Source organism: Cnephaeus nilssonii (genome assembly GCF_951640355.1).
Source record: "Cnephaeus nilssonii genome assembly, chromosome: 10".
Classification (NCBI taxonomy): Eukaryota; Metazoa; Chordata; class Mammalia; order Chiroptera; family Vespertilionidae; genus Cnephaeus; species Cnephaeus nilssonii.
The window spans coordinates 19,003,828-19,025,726 of NC_137081.1; the positions used below are offsets into that span (position 1 = coordinate 19,003,828).

The 21,899-nt window shown below is 39.4% G+C and overlaps 1 protein-coding gene across 1 annotated transcript in view; it reads right to left on the minus strand.

Moving 5' to 3' along the window:
• The window catches only part of ABCA12 (ATP binding cassette subfamily A member 12), a gene marked incomplete at both ends in the record, with an annotated part of 173,372 nt that overhangs the window by 110,453 nt on the left and 41,020 nt on the right, over window positions 1-21,899 (minus strand). The window contains one exon of the mRNA XM_079782526.1: window positions 2,221-2,374. Coding sequence (XP_079638652.1) covers window positions 2,221-2,374 — 154 coding nt within the window. The remainder of the gene's footprint in view (window positions 1-2,220; window positions 2,375-21,899) is intronic.

Below are 21,899 nucleotides of genomic sequence, written 5' to 3' on the forward strand. Positions count from 1 at the left end.
TCTCTCATCATTGATGTTTCTATATCTCTCTCTCTCCCTATCCCTACCTCTCTGAAATCAATAAAAAATATATTTAAAAAAAAAACCTTCATGAAGAGTCATCTGATTACCCCAGCTGAAAGTTTGAAAATGGAGGGTGTTAGCTTCAGCATCCTTCTGGTGCTCTCCATTGTACCCTCTCCTATTATTGTTACTGATATAGTATTTTACCTCCCCTGCTAGAACAGAGGCATAGATCACACCTAACTCACCTCTCACATAGGGACACATAGACCATCTTACCTCTACACTGACTACACGAGGTCATAGGCTCTCAGTAGCTTCTGGTCTCCTTTCAGAGAAATGAAACTTGTGCTAATGGGGGTGATGCTTGTATATGCCTAGGACAGGTTAGTCTCATAGACAATATGTCATGATTTTTCTTTGCTTAAAACTTTCCAGTGGCTTCTCTGTATACTAAAAATAAAATGCAGATCCCTTCCTTTCCCTACATATTAGATTCTGCATGCTATCTCCTGTCTTCCTTATCAGCATATCTCCTCTCTGTTTCATCATTCCTCACTATGTTCTAGCCATATTAGCTGATTTTCTGTTCCTCTAAATGGTCATGTTTGTCCCTACCTCAGGATCATTGGCTATTTATGTGCCTGGAACATTCTGTTCCAGATGTTCACATGCTGGTGCTGGTTTCTCCTTGTCATTGTTGGTCTTTAGCCCAATGCCACTTTCTCTCACCACTCAAATTCCTACCTTTCAAGTTCTATCTCTTAACCTGCGTTATTTTCTTGCTATCAAAGTTATTGTCAGTAATTATGCTGCTTATTTATTTGATTGCTTTTGGTTTTGCTTGTTCTTCCATTAGAGTGCAAGTGACAAGTGGGTAGAGAATTTGTCTGATTCACCTCTGTGTCACAGTGCCTAGAATGGAACCTGGCACATAGAAACATCTTAATCATTACCTCTTAAATAAATTAATAAGTAAATGAATGAACATGAGAATGTTTTAAGCATCAAGCCTAAATAACTTATGGAAACAACAAAACCAATGTGAATTAGCAACCCAACAATTATGTGCCCCAAGTCACTTCCCATGACAATTCCTGACACATTTATATTATATACTAATCAGCACATAGTTGCTCTCTCTTAAAGTATCACCCATACTATTTGATGACCAAAATAATGATGGTGATATTAAAGGAGAAGTGATGCTACACACCAAAGAATTAAAATTAAAATTCTGGAAACAAATATTTCTGATTATAGATAAATATAAACTTTTGCTGAGACACTTAAAAATACATCTCTACCCAAATTATCTCATGGTTAATTAAAATTATAATACTGTTTTACTCTATAGACAGGTGGGCTCTTGGGATATCTCGGTTTAGAATCCCATGATGAAAAATTAAGATGGGTCCCAGCTGGTTTGGCTCAGTGGATAGAGTGTCAGACTGTGGAATGAAGGGTCTCAGGTTCAGTTCTGGTCAGGGGCACATGCCCAGGTTCCGGGCTCGATCCCCAGTTGGGGGTGTGCAGGAGGCAGCCAGTCAATGATTCTTTCTCATCATTGATGTTTCTATCTCTCTCTCCCTCTCCCTTCCTCTCTAAAATCAATAAAATTATAAAAAGAAAAGAAAAGAAAATTAAGATGGTAAATGGTCTAGAGTCTCTCTTTTTATTCTTCAGCTGCTGCTTACACCATAAAATAGGACACACATTAACCTCATTTTTAAAGGTTGTTGTTCAATTAAATATAATCTCAACTTTATTACTTTGATTTCTAGACCTTTAATTTCCTTTTTTGCATTTCTTAGTTTCTGTTATATCTGGAAGTATCACATAGAGTAATATTAATATTATTCTTCCAGGAGATCGTATCCTTGACATTGACCTACATCTTATGCTCGTGACCAAGTCATAGGGCAATGTGTCCCTGACAATTTGAGGAGGGATAGAGAATCTTTTAGGGAATAAAGGAGGATTGCTTGGCCACGCAGTTTAAAAAGCAAAGTTTGGGTAATTCATCAAAAGTAGATTATGCTTAAAATACACGTGGTAATTTCAGCTTGTATCCACCTGTCCATTCAGATTTAAAGCATCCCATTTGTAGATATGTATATAAAATAAAGTTATATATCTAGCCTAGGATGGTTTCCTGGGTATCTCATGAGATCTGACCTCTCCAAACAACTGAACACACTTGGGAAGTGCCCCTACCTGTCTTTGAATAGCGCGTCATCAATCCCCTTCCTGCGAAGCAGATCCTGTGGGCCATAGGGTGTGTCTTTGCATTTGGAATCTGTGTCACACAGTAAGGTTTGCAGGAACGGGAAGAAGCCGGTACTAGGAAGGTTTCGAGGTGCAAGGTAACCTGAAATTTAAAACAAACAATAATTACATCACTATGACATGTACCTGGGAAGGAAAAGAGATGTAGTAACCCTGTTTTGGAAATTACCTTCTGGATTATGACTGTTTGGGTCCCCTACGTACCAAAAGAGTTAAAAATGCCATGAAATCTTCTTCCTTGGATTTATTCTAAGGAATGGCTGCAAGAATGTTTTCTAGAGTGTTTTAAAAACAAATCACAGTGTATCCATATAATAAAAGACAATGCAGCCAATAAAAATGTCAAATAACATAGAAAATATTTATAATATATTGTTAACTAAAAAGAGCAAATCAGAAGGCAGTATGACCAGAACAGTCCTAATCTTTTAAAAAATAAATAACAATATATGCATATATAAAAACCTGTAGGGATTTTTTTTTCCCCTCTGGGTGGTATATTTCACATGAAATTTACTTTTGTTTGAGTATATATGAACAATTCTTTCCCAAATGGATATGTCTTCTTTTCTAATTAAGGTTGTTATAAATTCAGCCAATCCTTCAGCTACCAAAAATATTTTTGGTCTCCTCAAAATTTAATATAATAGAAAATTAATTATCCTACACACACAATACTTTTTTGTTTAAAAACCAATACTAATGGTGTGAATGAACATGCAGATTTTCCTTGTGTGGGTTTTTTTTTTGTGTGTGGGTTTGTGGTGGGGTTTTTTTGTCACAGAAAACAAGAACTATAACAGTGGAGAGTTTTATAACCTTTACTTTAACATCTGTTTTATAAACTACGAAGATGGCATACACATGAGTCGGGACAATAGGCAACTTGGAAAGTACAAATCTTTCCCCAATTACTTTTGATATTGAAACTCTAGATTCCTCCCTTTCGGGAACATGGGGACCCTGAACTTTCCAAAAAGGCAGATTTAGAAACTATAAGGGTATTTCCAAACTGAAGACTAAAAAGCAAAACCTTAACTTCCTCAAAAATCTGGTAAAAAGATGTGTTTTCATCTGTAAAGAGATCTGTTTTCATTATAAAAAGAAAGAGGAAAAAGTTCAAAAAAACACAGTAGAAGCAACATGGCTAAGCATGCATTCATATATTAGCAGAGAGAATAATAAATCAATTTTTGATTCATGTAACTTACATACAGATTGAGACAAAGAAAGAAAATTGAAAATAAAAGGGAAGGGGTAATAAGAAAGTTTGTCAGATGTCAAGAGAGGGGGTGGGGAGAGATTGGAAAATGTTATACTGTTGACTTTGAAGTTGGAGAAAGCAGACAAAAACCGAGGAAAGTGGGCTTTTTCTAGAAGCTGGAAAAGGCAGGGAAATAGATTATCTTGGAGCCTCCGGAGGGAATGTAGCCCTGCCAACACCGTAATTTTTAAATGCCAAGTTTACATTTTAGACTTCTGACCTCTACAACTGTAAAATAAGTTGGTGTTATTTGTAAAACACTAAGTTTGTGGTGATTTGTTATAGCAGTCATAGAAATACCTAATACATAAAATCATACCAGTATGAATTAAAGTTTTGAAAATTCAGAAGAAATTAGAAAGACAAATCCACCCAACTACTTAGTACTACCTTCTAAGCATCTTCTCTTTTTGACATCAGAAAGACCAGGTCTCTCCTAATATTACACCTAAGTGAAAATTGCAATGAACCAGCAATATTTTCATTGTAGTACAATCCCTTGAATAAGCTAGAGTATAGCTGTCAAATTGGCTGTTAACGTTGCACGTCATCCCTCTATAACAAAATTCTGCCCCAGTGAACTGCATACAGCATGGCCTTTACAATTCTGCAGCGCAATTTCATTATTAATGGTATTCCACCCAGTTACACAGATTGCAACTGTGGCTGCTTACTAGGGGTGCTGGTCTGCAACTGGGCTTAATTCTATTCCATGTCAAACATGTGCAGTGGGTTGTTTAAATGGAAGGCAGGTGGAAGGGCAACAAAAACAGTGACCCCTCTGTTCTATGCGTCTTATCAAGGTGATGGTATGCCTGAGCCAGGCAGTGCTGAAAACAGTGGAAGCTCAAGGGAAGCCATATTGTAACAGGAAGAGAAGGAAAAAGAAGTCAGGGAAGAAGACCTGGGAAGAGGTGGCACATCACATCCAATTTTACTTTTTCTGGCATTGATTAAAATTTGCAAATTATTAGAGGGAAATTTGAAAGAATTTAAATCCACAATATGCTTTGAAGATTAACTATATATTTAGTTAATCCCAACAGAAAAAATTATCACAGGATTTTTAAATATGTTTTTATTGATTTCAGAGAGGAAGGAAGAGGGAGAGAGAGATAGAAACATCATTGATGAGAGAGAATCACTGATCAGCTGCCTCCTCCATGCCCCCTACTGCAGATTAAGCCCGCAACCCAGGCATGTGCCCTGATCCGGAATCGAACTGGGACCTCCTGGTTCATAGGTCGAGGCTCAACCACTGAGCCATCCCAACCAGCCAGCCAGGCATTATTTCTTTTTTCGTTTTTAAGTATTTTTATTGTTGATAGTACTATCAGGCATTATTTTTTTATACTAAGAAAAAGTAAAGCCATTTTCATATCAAGGTGGGTAAAAAGTGAGTCATCATAGCCCCCTTGGGCCAGAGGGACTGGGAAATCAGAGGATTTTTAAAAAAACAAGTCTGGATGAAGATTTAAAAACAACAACAACAAAAATCAAGTACAGACAGTATACATTTTGCATGGTTCTATAGATAATTAATATTTAACTAGTCACAATGGGTTTATGCAAATGAAGAATTGGTTTAGGTGTGCATACCTTTAGTTAGCACAGTGCCACGCAGAACATGAACTGCCTGCACTACTTATTTTGCCATCATTTCCTTTATTTTAATTGTCTTAAGTTTTATATATGTCTCCTTTTTCCCCAATTGACCCTCCCCCCACCCCCAACCATTCCCACCCCGGGCAAGCCTCCAGTGCCCCCGTGTCTGTGTCCATTGGTTATGCTAATATGCATGCATACAAGTCCTTTGGTTGCTCTCTAACCCCCCCACCTCCCCTTCCATTTGTCTCTGGATCTATTTTTGTTCATCAAATTATGTTGATCATTATATCCCACATATGAGTGAGATCATGTGATATTTATCTATCTCCGACTGGCTTATTTCGCTTAGCATTAAAAAAAATAGAACGCTTCACAAATTTGCGTGTCATCCTTGCACAGGGGCCGTGCTAATCTTCTCTGTATCGTTCCAATTTTAGTATATGTGCTGCCAAAGTGAGCACTTACCATCATTTCTTAACCAAGAAACATACACTCATTAAGATGAAGAGGCCTGCTACAGCAACATTAGCACTGATTTATTAAGAATCTACTGTATTCCACATGCTATGCTAGGCATATAACATACATTTACATCATTCATCCTTTTTTGATATTCATAATATACTTTTTCATGCACATCAACTTTTCACAAAATCTATAAATGGCCTAGAATTAGCAAGGCAAAATTAATTAAAATTAAATGCTGCTGTAGCTTTCTTGTAAAAAAAAATGATTTGTTATCTTTTTTCTGTCCATCTCAATTATGTGTGCAAGGAAGTAACCACTCACAACAATGGTGGAATGAAACCATCAGACATTTTTTTAAAATATATTTTTATTGATTTCAGAGAGAAAGGGAGAGAGAGAGAAGCATCAATGATGAGAGAGAATTATTGATTGGCTGACTCCTGCCCACCCCCACCAGGGACTGAGCATGCAACCTGGGCGTGTACCCTGACCAGGAATTGAACCATGACCTTCTGGTTCATAGGTCGATACTCAGCCACTGAGCCATGCCAGCTGGGCCCTTCACACATTTTAAAGAACTGCTAATTCTAAGTTGAACTTCTATTCTGAAGGTGTCTCTGGAACTTTCAAGTTCCAAAATTATGTTTCTCTTTATATTTTTAATGCTAGGATGCAGAGAAAAGAGAAACATTTCTCTATCCCTTACAGAACTTCCATATATCAAGTGTGAATCATGCAAAGCTAAGGCTAATAAGTGGTTGCCCACATTCATAGCCAGAGCCCAGATTTAAGGATACAAATAGAGAAAGATCACAACTGTGCAAACCACGGCTCTACTTGAAGGGGGAAATTTTGTTCAGGGTCTTGGGATGGAGTGTTTAGGCTGGATAAAGTTCTTGGAATCATAATTTCCAAAGGTCTCACACCTAGGACAACATTCATGTCGATCTCCAGGAGAAAAGCTATTGAAGAATTTGCAGTTTCATGGGAAATTGGAGCCAGAAGACTCCAGCATAATCTAAGAGAGGTGGAGTAGGTGAGAAGCAAAATTCCATCATCTTATGGCTTAGTTTCTTAGGGGCTCCATGTAGAGGCAGTGAGGTTGTCTACGGAGGCCCCTATCGGTGGGGAGAGGTTCGCCACATAAACTGGATACAGTTGACATTAGTGACACAAACAAGCAATGGCATTGACAGAATCCAATGCTACTTCAGGGAGTGGAATCAAACAAGACTAAAAAAACAAACAGTTTTAGGAACAGACCTTCAGTCACCTAAGGTTTTACCTAAATCAAATTTACTTTTCATTAAGAATGAAACCAGCTTTACAAAAAGACCCAGTTCTAAAGATTTTTTAAAAAAATAGATATTTTGTAAACAACTGTGATATCAGGCAATGTATCTATGTTTACCTAATAGAGGGAATATGTTTGATATTCCTTTCCCTTTCTGCACAGAATCCCTTATTCAGAACAATCTTAGTGCAATATAATGTGAAGATTAGAGCAGTGGTTCTCAAAGTGTGGTCTCTGGACCGCAGTATCAGCATCACCTGGGAACTTATTAGACAAGAAAATTTGAGATCCCACTCCAGATATGTTTAACTCTGGGGGGCGGGGTACGGCAATCTTTAATAAGCCCTCCAGGCAATTCTGTTGCATGCTAAAGTTTGAGAACAACTGGGTTTACTGCAAACTTTTTCATAAGAGCCAGAAAGTAAATATTTTAAGTTTGGGGTCACAAACAATCAACTGTCTCCATCACAATTAGTCAAGTCTGGCATTATAGCATGAAAACAGTCATAGACCACATGTACATCAAGGGGCCTGGTTGTATTCCAATAAAAATTTATTTACAAAGAAGTGAGTACGTTGGATTTGGCTCACTTGCTGTAGTTTGTTGATTCTTGGAAGGATGACCTTCCTTACACTCATCCTTCTCCCTCTTCTGCCTTGTTCACTTCTTGGTTTCACTTAGTTTCTTCTTCCCTCATCTCATCTCATCTCATCTCATCTCATCTCATCTCATCTCATCTACTTAATATCCCTTTTCATCTATTTACCTTTTTTCTTTCCTTTCCCCTTACCACCTCCTTTATTTACTGTTTCTCATTCATTTTCTCTCCTGCTACTCCTCTCTCACACTTACTCCTCTATCTCTTAGTATTGACAGTCAAAAATACACATTCTTCCAACATCTTACTTTACCCATTTCACCAGCACAGAAGCATTTTTACCCACTTCCATAATAAATTCAGGAGCACATTGCTCATTGGCACTACCTACAGAAGTGCTAGTCTCTATTTATTATATTATCAAAGAAACAAATGTCACAGTCTTTTCAGTAAAGAATCTACTTCAATTTCACATCATTAGGCTCAGGAAGCATATTTTGTAGGCTGCCAGGGTGATATTTGTGGACATTATAGTAATGGTAGAATTGGAAGACTTCATGTGTTTGTTTGTTTTTTTAAAGCAAGTCAGAACACAGCCTAGGTTTTGTTTTTTGTATTTCTAGGTGAAAAGTAATTTGGTCTTTATCCCATTAAAGACATAAATGACAAATCTTAAAAGGAAATACCTGGCTTTTCAAAACATCAAGCAATTCATTTGGGGATTGCATTTTTTTTAACTTTTTGGATATAGAGTCATGTTGGCAGAATAAGTAGCAGGCCTTCTGATCAGGCAAATTATAAGACTCCTTGTGAAACACCATACACAAAAATGATCACCATAAAAAGGGCACAAAATGAGATAAGCATATCCAGAAACATTTTCTACAAATAATTAAATAACCAGATATAAATCAAGAAAATATGGAGAAGTTCTGCCCCATAAGGATGTCTCCTACACAGCAGCTCTTCCATAGTAGACACAGCTGGTCCTCACAGTCAATTGGCCTGGAGGTCAATTCCTCCCAGTGATACCAACAGCAATCAAGGCTCAACTACAACAAGACTGTGCACACAGCCCACAAAGGGGTACACCAAGAGTGTCCACCTCAGTTGATTGGGGAGGCTGGGCCATTGGGCCCTATAGGACACCTACTACACAAGGTCACTCCATCAACTCAAGGAGACTTAGCAGCTACCCAATACATAGAAACAATCACAGGGAAGCAGCTAAAATGCAGAGACAAGGAAACATGTCACAAATGAAAGAAATGGAAGAAAGCAAACTACTGGATATAGAGTTCAAAACCAGTTATAAGGTTACTCAAGAATCTTTTAGAAACCTCTGAGGAACGTAGTGAGACCTTCAAGGATCTTAGTGAGAATGCCAAAAAAAAAAAAAAAAAATGGAAAAGGACTAGTCAGAAATTAAGCATACACTAACTGAAATAATGAATAATATCCAGAGATTCAACAGCAGACTAGAGGACCCCAAGAATCAAGTCAAAGATTTGAAATATGAGGAAGCAAAAAACACCCAACCGGAAGAGCAAAAAGAAAAAAGAACCCAAAAATATGAAGATAGTGTAAGGAGCCTCTGGGACAACTTTAAGTGTACCAACATCCGAATTATAGGGGTGCCAGAAGAAGAGAGAGAGCAAGATATTGAAAACCTATTTGAAGAAATAATGACAGAAAACTTCCCCTACCTGGTGAAAGAAATATATTTACAAGTTTAGGAAGTGCAGAGGACCCCAAACAAGAGGAATCCAAAGAGGACCACACCATAACACATCATAATTAAAATGCCATGGGCAAGAGACAAAGAGAGAATCTTAAAAGCAGCAAGAGAAAAACAGTTAGTTACCTAAAGGGAGTACCAATATGACTGTCAGCTGATTTCTCAACAGAAACTATGCAGGCCAGAAAGGAGTGGCAAGAAATATTCAAAGTGATGAATAGCAAGAACCTACAACCAAGATTACTCTACCCAGCAAAGCTATCATTTAGAATTGAAGGTCAGATAAAGAGCTTCACAGACAAGAAAAAGCTAAAGGAGTTCATCACAACCAAACCAGTATTATATGAAACTAGAAGCCCGGTGCATGAAATTCGTGCACGGAGGGGGGTTGTCCCTCAGCCCAGCCTGTACCGTCTCCAATCTGGGACTCCTGGAGGGATGTCCGACTGCCCGTTTAGGCCCGATCCTGGTGGAATCGGGCCTAAACGGGCAGTCGGACATCCCTCTCACAATCCAGGACTGCTGGCTCCCAACTGCTTGCCTGCCTGCCTTCCTGATTGCCCCTAACCGCTTCTGCCTGCTAGCCTGATCACCCCCTAACCACTCCGCTGCCAGCCTGGTTGATGCTTAACTGCTCCCCTGCCAGCCTGTTTGCCCCCAACTTCCCTCCTCTGCCAGCCTGGTCACCCCTAACTGCCCTCTCCTGCAGGGTTGATCACCTCCAACTGCCCTCCCTTGCAGGCTTGGTCCCTCTCAACTGCCCTCACTTGCAGGCAGGGTGCCTCCCAACTGCCCTCTCCTGCTGGCCATCTTGTGGTGGCCATCTTGTGTCCACATGGGGGCAGGATCTTTGACCACATGGGGGCAGCTATATTGTGTGTTGCAGTGATGATCAATCTGCATATTACTCTTTTATTAGATAGGATAGAGGCCTGGTACAGGGGTGGGGGCCAGCTGGTTTGCCCTGAAGGGCGTCCCGGATCAGGTGGGGGTTCCCTTGGGGTGTGGGGCGGCCTGAGCGAGGGGCCTGTGGTGGTTTGCAGGCCGGCCACGCCCCCTGGCAACCCAAGCAGAGGCCCTGGTATCTGGAATTTATTTTCCTTCTACAATTGAAACTTTGTAGCCTGGAGCAGAGCCAAGCCTGGGGCTCCCTCTGAGGCCGGCAGCCATTTGTGTTGGGGTTATAATTGAAACTTTGTTGCCTTAAGCGGGTAAGCCCCACCAGGGTGTGCGAAAAACTTTGCTTCCCCTGTTGCCGCCGGCAACCCTGGCCTGCTCTCTCAAGCTCCATTCTGCCGCCATTTGTTTGAATTTGTTTACCTTCTATAATTGAAACTTTGTAGCTTGAGTGGAGGCTTAGGCCTGCAACGGCTATGGAAAGCTTGGCTTGCTCTGATACCTGGGAAACCTTGCTCTCTGTGGCTGTAGCCATCTTGGATGGGGTTAATTTGCATACTCGCCCTGATTGGCTTGTGGGCGTGGCTTGGCTGGTGGGCGTGGCTTATGTAGCGGAGTGATGGTTAATTTGCATATTACCATTTTATTAGAGAGGATGCTGAAGGGTATTCTTTAAGAGGAAAAAGAAGGAAAAGGTAAAGATAAAAAATTATGGACAACAAATACATATCTATCAACAAGTGAATCTAAAAATCAAATGAATAAAAAAATCTGATGAACAGAATAAACTGGTGAATGTAATAGAATCAGGGGCATGGAAATGGAGCAGACTGACAATTCTCATGGGGAAGAGAGTGTGGGGGGTGCAGGAAGAGATTGGACAAAGATCTTATATGCATGTACTAGTATGCAGTACCTATGGACATGGACAGTGGGGTGGTGAGGGCCTGGGATGGAGTGGAAACCAGGTGGAGGGGAGCTATGGGGGGAAAAAAGAGAGACATCTGTAATAATCTGAACAATAAAGACTTAAAAAAAAAGATACTGTCCCTACATCCTCTGAGTTGAACCAGCAACCATAATAAGGAAATCTTAAGTTACATTAACAAAAAGAGGAAGTAAAATAAAGATGAGTAAATAGGGGATAAAAATGAATTTAAAGAAAGAAAATATGGAAAAAGAAATTAATCTCAGAAGTATATTTGTAATATTTTATTAAAGTAAGTCATTTTATCCTCCTTGTAGTTTTTAGCATATTTTGTTCTTTATTACACTTTAAAGAGATAATTAAAATTATAAATGATATAACTAGCCTTTCAAGTTATTTCACAGCATTCTCTCAGGAACCCATAGGACTGTCCCTGTCCTTCCCATGCACTTTCCACTTGCAGGATTGGGTTGTTCTCTGAGGGGAGGTGTCCTGTTCCCTGCCCATCACCAGGTAAGATCAAATACACTTCTGACTCCAATTCCTATAAATAGGGATTTTATTTTTTTTCTAATCTTTGTGGCCCAGAGAGACCTTATTAGGTTAGAGTTAAATACTAATATGACTCTGAATCTATAGATTGACACTAGCTCAATAAAATTCCACTTTTTGAGAGACTGAATAAAAAATCAGCTATTTGGGGAAAAAATAAAAAAGCCTTACATGGTTCTTAGCAAAATGCTTGACTCATTGCAAGTAATTATTAACTATATTAATAAATGAATCCATGAATGAATAAACCCCTGAGGGTGACAGGAATACTGCGTGATTTGGGACTTTAACATAATCTACATCTTTATCTTTATTATTTGTAAGACAATGTTTCAAATTTTGTCCTAATATTATAGTACGATCAAAAGATAACAATGGATATAGTAAGTTCAGTGGATAGTAATGCATTATATTCCTGTGCCTTATAGAAATGGATAGATTGATATTGACTCACATAACTAGTAGCATTTATTGTTATAGGCTCTTTGTCTTGGTTTCCTCAAATATCTAGCCATTCCACATTGACAGCTGTAATTTCAACAACTAAATTTATTATCCACAAAGTGAATCCATTCATTATCTATTCAATAAATATGAACAGATACTGTGTGTCTGGAAATGAGTGAATTGCTAAGTAAGGTTCATTGTTTTAAATTTTTTTTCATGTAAAGACTAAAAATATAACGTGTGTGTGTGTGTGTGTGTGCGCGCGCGCGCGCGCGCGCGCGCGCGCGTGTGTGTGAAAGAGAGAACAGGGCAGAGAGAGAGTGGTTTCAAAGCTCATCACACTTTCATTTAAAAAAATGCAGGGAGAAGTCATTTGTTTTCCTCAATTGTCAGAAATACTATGTATAAAAATAACATATATTTGAAAATAGTGAAGCATTGGTTTAAAATACTTCATGTTTTTAGAGAAATTAAGCAATCATCATTTCACATGAGCCCAAAGGCAAGGCAAGTGTTATATCCATTTTGCAGGTAACCTCAGTGGGGACAAGCAATTTGTTCAAGCTCACATGAAGAATAAAATGCCAGAGATAGAACTAGAACTACATGATACATGACACTAATGAAAACAACATTTTGTTTAGCTAAGTTTCAGCATATTTTGGAGAGAAGAGTCTGAGAATTTGAGAAACAGGTGCCACTTCTGGTTTTGCTGTTGAGTCACTGAATCACCAGAGGTAAATTAACCTCTCTATGTCTCTGTTTCCACATCTACCAAATTGAGGATAATGGGCCTTGCCGCCTCACAGGGCACAAGGAAGATTAATTAGATAAAGCTTGTGTAAGGTACTCTGATCATGGAAGAGGAAAGGCCCCAGAGAATCATGAGTTACCATTGCTCATCAGACTGCTGTCGCAACATTTATCTTATTTTCCACGCAGTGGGGCTTTGCTGCTCTACCTGGTCTCCCATCTCTGTGTCTTGAGCCAATGAATGGTTAGGAGTATTGCATGATGTGTTTCTCTCCCTAGTAATTCATAATATGTACCTGTATCAACTGGTGTAGTGCTTCAATTACTGCTTGCTTAGTGGGTGTGGTGCCATGACACATTCTTCCTAATTCTCCCCAGGCAAGTCTTGCTTCATAGTGCAGGTGCTTTTCCAAGTTCAAATCCATTGGCAAAAAGGTAGACTGTTTCTGGTAGCACGGGCTGAAGCAAGATGCCTAATCCTGAAAGCATTATGTCAGCAGATCCTATACTCCAGAAGTTGACATCCATATATGTTTAATGAATAGATCCACGGAGAACAACAAACCTTGGGTCATTTGAGATGGTTTCCTACCTACTAGGATCTTTTCTACATCCCCCATATCCCTCAGAGTTTCTTTCAAGTACCATAGGCAACAGGTTTTGAAAGGTGCAAAAAGTGTCCCTGTGGAGATAATTTAGGGACTTTGGCTATGACATTGCAGGTGCAAAGGAAGTAGAGAAAGATTCCTGCCTTCTTTATGTCTTTGGCATATTACTATTATTACTTTTTAAGATAAGAAGATAAGGTCGTTTGGACTTGGGACCTTGCTATTCCTTTGGATATTCCTATCTCTTTGATCTTAAAGTGCCCACATGAACTGATGGTCAGCCCAAAGGACCCCATTACCCACCTTATTGAGTTTCCAGAATAGAATGTGCCCCCTCCTTTCTGAATGCTAAGGAGACCCTGTTGGGGGATGGATTCCAAAGTCCATGGCCTGCTCTATTTAAATAGTAAACAAATTGGTTTGATTCAAGCTTTGGAGACATAACAGTAGCACATACATGCCAGATAATAAACTCCCACATGGACTGAATCAGGAGAAGTTGAAAAATGAGAATCTCATTAATACAATTCAACATATCCCCACTTGGCAAGGAAAGTTGAGTCCTATGGCTCATCTTGGTGAGTGAGGTCTGTTTGTATTGTTAGACGGGGCCTAACAGTAACTAACATTTTGTTTGTCTGAAATTTTGTCTTTTAGTAACAAAGATTCACAGTTGCATAAAAACCTCCCTGCCATGGACATTTGCAAACATAAACTTGGCAACTTTTATTTCCTCCTAACTCTAAACTCAAGCTAAAAGAAACCTTAGATCCTTATTTCATTGTAGAGCATTCTTCCTATAAAACTTAGTCTCCTAATTCTCCTTACATGTGGCTAACCAGGAAAGTGCCCTGTGACCTCTGAGGCAGGGCTGATATGAAGCTGGGTACACATTGGTAAGACGGGGCTGGTTGGGCTGGTGCCAGTAGGTTGAGAGCCTAGGTGCTGAGCCCCATTAGTTGCAGCCCCTCCCCTGAGACATTGCCCACTTCCACAGACCCATCAACATCAGTTAACATCTAGCAAAGGGAGGATGTGGTGCTTCCTCTGTGCCTCCACATCTGTTCTGATTTGTGAGGGATGTGTTGCTCTGTCAACCCCATTGCATGTCACCCAGCCATCTAGGTAGTTCAATCGCAATGCTTGGACTAAGGAAATGAAATGAAGGGTTAATTCCTCTCCCATCATGATGGTTTCCAATAGGATGTTGGAGATGGGCGAGTGGGAAGCAGGGGAGCATCAGGATTTGCATAAACCAGACTCTGGGGCCAAATGAGTTCAGGAAACTAAACTCTATCTCCTTTCTGGGGAAGTCAGAATATATTTGCATATTAAAGACTCCAAGACATTTTTCAGTAAAATCTTGAATAACTTTGGTTAATTCACATTTCCACATATGTGAGCCCAGAATATGCAGAATATGGTTTCCTTTCTCTCTCTCTCTCTTTTTCCCCCTCTTTCTTCCTGTATTTTAAGGTAGCACTGGATTATATCCTGGGAACCAATATTCCACGGGGTACGCTTTGGAAGCAGTGGCTTAACCCATGATCTCACATATCCCCAACAGAAAAGGGGCCTGGGAGGAAACATTTTGCTTAAGGAAATATCCTGGCTTTGAGTCTTAACATACTAACACTACTTATAAACTGCCACCTCACTAACTGGCTTAGCTCTAGTAATTCAGCAAGCACCTTAGCACTCCTATTGTGCACCACCGTGTGAGTCCTTCAGCAAAAGTTGTCTAAGACATTGCTTAGAGATGGGAATTTCATTCCAGAAGCATTTGGAGAGGCTTACAAAAGTACACATGCCATAATGAGGAAAATTAGGTAATGAGGAGATCAGAATGAGAACAAACAAGGGTCAGAAAACATAAAGCCAGCACAGCAGTAGGTGCCAAGGCTCTGTGTATTATTAGATGTTGGTGCAAATTTGAATCTGAATTAAAATGATCACTTACTCAGTTCACAGTGTCCATACAATACAATAAAAATAAATAAATGTACTAGGAGAGGTACAGCTTTTTCTAGACAGAGAGAAGTCATACCTCTTAGGCAATAAGAACTGTATTTCAGTGGTCCTATAGTATTTGCCCTCACTGAGGAGCTTGCTGAATTGCTAACTCAACAGATGGTCTATTCACTTGGGAAGAACAAGGTCTGGTTCAGGATCCTATCACTCCTCAACAGCTTGTGTAATACTTAGGAGTCCGGTATTCACATTCTATCTTTTTACCAATGATATATGTGAAGGCCTGCCAGTGGGAAATGTATGTCACAACCTTTTCTTTCAGGCAGCGCTGCCGGCAGGTGGCAACCTCATCATTGTGTCACACTTGACTTTCTCCTAAACCAAAAATTCTCTTACCAAGACCTCTGCCAATCAAAAAGAGACAATCTAGGTTGTAACTCAAAACATATTACCAGCTTTCTCCCTCCCTCAATGTTCAACCAGTTTTCATCAAAGCTACTATCTCATTAGAAAAAAGAGAAGAAAAGGCAGGGGAAAATTCCCCAGTGGCATTTTCCTAAGTTGTACCGTCAAAATAACTAATACAGCAATTAGCATTTTTTACTTTCTTAAGAAAATAGTTCAGGGTTAATATCTAAATTTGATAAAGAACTTATAAACTCAACACCAAAAATCCCAAACAATCCAATTAAAAAATGGGCAAAGGACTTGATTAGTCACTTCTCCAAAGAGGACATACAGATGGCCAATAGACATATGTAAAGATGCTCAACGTCACTAATCATTAGAGAGATGCAAATTAAAACCACAATATCACCTCACACCTGTTAAAATGGCTATCATCAATAAATCAACAAATAACAAGTGCTGGCAAGGATGTGGAGAAATAGGAACCCTGGTGCACTATTGGTGGGAATGCAGACCAGTGCAGCCACTGTGGAAAATGGTATGGAGTTTCCTCAAAAAAAATTAAAAATGGAACTGCCATTTGACCCAGTGATCCCACTTCTAGGAATATATTTTAAGAATTCCAAAACAAAAATTCAAAAGAATATATGCAGCCCCATGTTCATAGCAGCATTATTTACAATAATAAGATCTGGAAACAGCCTAAGTGCCCATCATTAAATAAGTGGGTAAAAAAAAACACAAAACTGTAGTGCATTTATACAATGGAATACTACTCAGCCATAAAAAGGAAATATTACCATTTGCAACAGCATGTATGGACCTGTAGAGTATTATGCTAAGTGAAATAAGCCAGTCAGAGAGAGACAAATACCATATGACTTGATTTATATGTGAAGTCTAATGAATAAAATAAACTAACAAACAAAACAGAAAAAAAAAAGGAAGAAAATGAAATACTTCAGAAAAATATATGAAATTTCATTTTATACCTAACCGATTAGCAAACATTTTAGAAGTCTAACAACATCAAGTGTAGGGGAGGATATGCCGCAGTGGGCACTCACTTCTTATAGTGGGGAAAGGGAACTTAGTAACACCACTGTGGACAGCATTTGGCCACATTCAGTGTTTAAAATGTGCATAGCTCCACGTAAATACACTAGAGACACATGCACACGTGTCAAACAGACATAAAAGAATATTTATCATGATACTATTGGGAAAAAAAGTTGAAAAAAAGCACTAAGCACTAAGATACTCATAAAAAAAACAATGGATAGAAAGTGATACATCTATGAATAGTGTATGTGGTAAAAATGAATACAATGAAGCTGCATAAGTCAATGGAGATAAATATAGAAAATGTAATGCTGGCCCTAGCCAGTTTGGCTCAGTGGATAGAGCATTAACCTGCGAACTGAAGGACTGCAAGTTCAATTCCAGTCAAGGGCACATACCTCAGTTGCAGGCTTGATCCGTAGCCCCAGTCAGGGTGTGTATGGGAGGTAACCAATCAATGAGTGTGTCTCTCACATTGTTGTTTCTCTCTCTGTATCTATTTCCCTCCCTTCCAATCTATCTAAAAAAATCAATGGAAAAAATATCCTCAGGTGAGGGAGGATTAACAACAACAACAAAAAAATGTAATGCTGAGCAAAACATTATGTTCAGCCTAAAAAGTATGATGCAAAAAGATGCTAGAATGGGTTACCATTTATACTAGTATAATGTTTAAAAACCAGTGGACAAACGGTACAAACTTTCAGTTATAAGATCAATAAGTCCTGAGGATTTAATGTATAGCATAGAGTTTATAGTTAGCAATACTGTATTGCATATTTGAAAGTTGCTGAGTAGACTTTAAAAATTCTCATCACAAGAAAAAAAATTGTAATCATGTGAGTTGATGGATATAACTAAATGTATTGTGGTGATCATTTTACAATGTACACATATATCAATCATTATAACACCTTAAATTAATATAATGTTATGTGCCAATTATCCTAATATATGAAAACCCAGGATCCATAACGACCAACCGAAGCTTCAACCAAATACGAGAAGTCAGTCCTACAGTCAGTGCTGAGTTGCTGTGGCGACCCAGCACTGACTGCCGAGGAGGCTGCAGATCAGGCCCAGAGAGAGGCCCGAATAGAGAGGCAGGTTCTGATCCACAGCCTCCACGGGGGCTGCTGATCAGCCCCGCCTCTCTGATCAGGCCTGGAGATAGGCCTGAAGACGCTGACTGGCATAGTAACCGACCAATCAGAACCAAATCTGGGAGAACTGTGAGGAGTCCATGGCTGCCTAGGAGGCAGAGCTTTTGACACTGACTGGCATAGAAACCAACCATTCAGAACCAAATTGGCCAGCAGGGGAGGGCAGTTGGAGGTTAGATCAGGCCAGCAGGGGAAGTCAGTTAGGGGTGATCAGGCAGGCAGAGGCAGTTAGCAGCGATCAGGACTGCAGGGGAGGGCAGTTAGGGGCAATCAGGTAGGCAGGCAGAGAGGTTAGGGGCTATCAGGCAGATGGCAGAGGGGTTAGGGGCAATCAGGCAGGCAGGCAGAGGCAGTTAGGGGATCAGGCAGACAGGCAGGTGAGCAGTTAGGAGCCAGCAGTCCCAGATTGTGAGAGGGATGTCCCCGATTGGAGAGGGTGCAGGCTGGGCTGAGGGAATACCCCCTTTGTGTACAAATTTCGTGCACCAGGCCACTAGTCCATAATAATAAAATCAAAATATGCTAATTAGAACAGACAGCCGAATGACCTTCCAGACGTCATTCCAGACATCCTTCCTGATGAAGTTGCAGAAGCGGTTAGGGGTGATCGGGCAGGCAGGTGAGTGGTTAGGAGCCAGCAGTCCTGGATTGTGAGAAGGATGTCTGACTGCCGGTTTAGGCTCTTTGGGGCCTAAACCGGCAGTCAGACATCCCCCGAGGGGCCCCAGATTGCGAGAGGATGCAGGCTGGGCTGAGGGATCCCTCTCCATGCACGAATTTTGTGCACTGGGCATCTAGTATCTCAATAAAACTGGAAAAAAAAACACTTACAACTGTACTAGGAGACATAGAAAATAAAAGTTCAGGGCAGCACTGTTTATAGTAAGAGAAGAAGAAAATAAACTACTTGACATACTACATAGCAAGGAAATTTTCAAAGACATTCTTCTGCAAAGAATCATCAAATTGTCCCTGATTCCTGTCAGCACCAATTTCAGAACAAAACCCTGCTTTTAAGGACCCCCCTCAATCATCCCCCAAAAATCTAAATCCTGAATCAGGTGTTTCTAATACCCTCTTACTGAGATACCACAGTTCCTCATGCTGTGCACTCTCCCCAGCTGCAAGGAGTAAAAACTCAACTGGTTCAACAACAACGAAATTAAAGAAAATCCAGAAATCACAGAACTTTTTAAAACCCTGCAAGATAATAGTATATAAGTATCAAATATATAAATACATAGTACAAATATATAATATAAGCATGGGAATGCTACACACTGAATTTATGATATTGTTTTTCTTCAAGAAAGAAGAAAGAAATAGAAATTGATCTGGGAGGTTTACACAAGGGCCTCTTTAAAAACACACACACAAAAGATTTCTGAAAGAAATACAGCAGAAAAATGTTCAGGTTTGATAAAGTTAGGTAGTAGATATACGAGTGTTTGTGTCATTTGTATGCTTGCCAATGTGTTTGAAATACTCCACACTTTTCTTTTTAATGATAATATACTGGAATTTCATTCGACCTTAACTAGGAGGTTCAGTTACTGAAGTACCAGAGAAAACTCATTATAATGGAATCTTACCTATCAGCCAGTTCAAAAACAGCTTTATAACCATGCTCCCTGGGTTGATAAATTCCATCCACTGTTTGCAAATGCGGTGAGTAACTCCTTGACCTAGGATGTTTGCCCAGGTCCTCCTGGCTCTGTTTATTATGACACTAGCTGGGAATGTCTCTTCCTGAGAGGCAGGGCTAATCAGAACTCATTAAATGCAGGAGTCCAAATTGTTCATTGTATATTACCTTCATCTTTCTCTCTACTGAGCATTATCTTTTGCTGTGTTTACCCCATTACCAAGCTTAATTGAGTCCTTCAAGGGTTTCTCGTAATCTTACAAACTTCTTGTTGGTGTTGGCAAATATGTGCCATCTATTTGCATCGCTTCTGAATTATTAATAAATGTTTTTAGATGGTTTCTAGGTCTCTAAAAGTCATCTCACTGTTCAAACTGATTGCCATGCTCTCTATTTACATATTTGCTTATTCAACTGATTTTTGGGATTGTCCTGGGATCTGACCTTTTATCTACTATACCCCAACTTATCTAAAGGACCTCTGACTCTGAGCCTTGTGGGAAGATCTTAACAAACTTCCAGCTACTAGCTTTCCCAACTGCAAATATTCAGTTAATACTTTCAAGGAAATTCAGCAGGTTAGAAAGACATAGCTTAATTTATTAAAACTATACCAAGTGAGCTGCCTGGGTAATCTTTTTTTTTTTTTCCTGCTTAAAGAAATGTGAATTCTGCTTATACCTAATGTGAATTCCCAGGATCTCTCTCCTCATATTGAAAAAACAGGTTAGCCATTAGCCAGCTGGCAGCACTTTGAAGATATTCTCATAATTAAAGGTAAATGATACAGCTTTATTAGTACGTCAGTTTCATACTGCAGTCCCTTCAGATTTTTAAAGATGATAACCAAAGAAAGCAATGCCATTTCATTCCCTCAGACTCCTCCGGCTTTCATTATCAAATTTGGGGGGGGGGGGCATTCTCCACCACTGGGCAGACAAGAGTAATGCAAGATCAGTGAGTATCATATTTAGCTTCTGCCATCCTCCTTGACCACTTGAGAGAGTATTGATCTAGCAGACTCCTCTGACTTTGCCACATGGCTGCTTTCATGGAAATGTTACTCTTTTAAATTGTAGGCAATGTTGCCTTCAAATCCCTTCCTAATTTAAAAAATCTTAGTTCTTATGTGGCCCTGCTGCTGTTTACCTTCTGTTGTCCCTTCTTGGGTAGATATTGTTTCAGTATGTGTGTCTACATCAGCGAATGTGGCACCATTATTCATTCAAACAATCTTTTAGGTACCTAACATGGAAATGCTCTTGTTGGACAAGAGAACTACCCCGGCCTCTATGCTTAGGAAGACTGAGAGAAAGGAAAACACACAGGGTTCATCATGTTAGCAAAACAAACCCTGGCCACCCTATTTTTATTTGGGGCCATTGATATCTGAGAATTATATGTAATTGACACATTAACCTCCAGGCAATTAACCTTCTTTTCCCATTTTGAAACTGCCCTTTCAGGATTAGACATTTCTGAGGGAAATGTGAAATTAAATCCTTCCTGTAAGTCCAGTCATTACACTGGAATGTGACTCAGTGCATGAACTAAGTGAGTAGCATCGTGTATTTTGTTTCTTCCTTCTTGTCCCTTTTTATGCATGTCTAGTGGACTTTATAGCAGCCCCTTTTGTGTCTGATGCAAGCAGGTGCTTTTATTCTCTCAGTCTAATGATGTGAAGAAAAACAGAAGGATGTGAAGAGTCTTCAAATGCTTTGTCTTCAGAGATAATAGATACTAAAATTGCACGCCTCACGCCATTCTCTCTTCCCACTTCAATATCTGGAAAAGGTGAAAGAAGCATAAAGCTCTGCTGTAACACAAAAGAAAATCCTTCTGTAGACAGAGGTGGGTTTCTATTTTTTTTAAAAGGTGGCTAACTACAGAAGATTTAGAATTTGAAATCACAGCACTTTGTTTCTGGCTCTGACACAGTAAGTGTAAACGAGGAGGGCCTTACTAAATATTCAATATCAAATCCTCAGTCCAGCCTGAGAGAATATCAACAAATAATGAAAATGAAACATAGAAGACATCTGAAAGCTCAAACTGAGCTCCAGTTTTCAAATATCAAAATTGATGCAATTTCACTGACTCCTTACTATGCTTATAGGAACAGTTAAGTCATGGTAAATCCCCTTAATTTCTTCCAATTCCATTTTATCTTTTCCTGGTCATTTTCCCTCTTGTTTTATATCA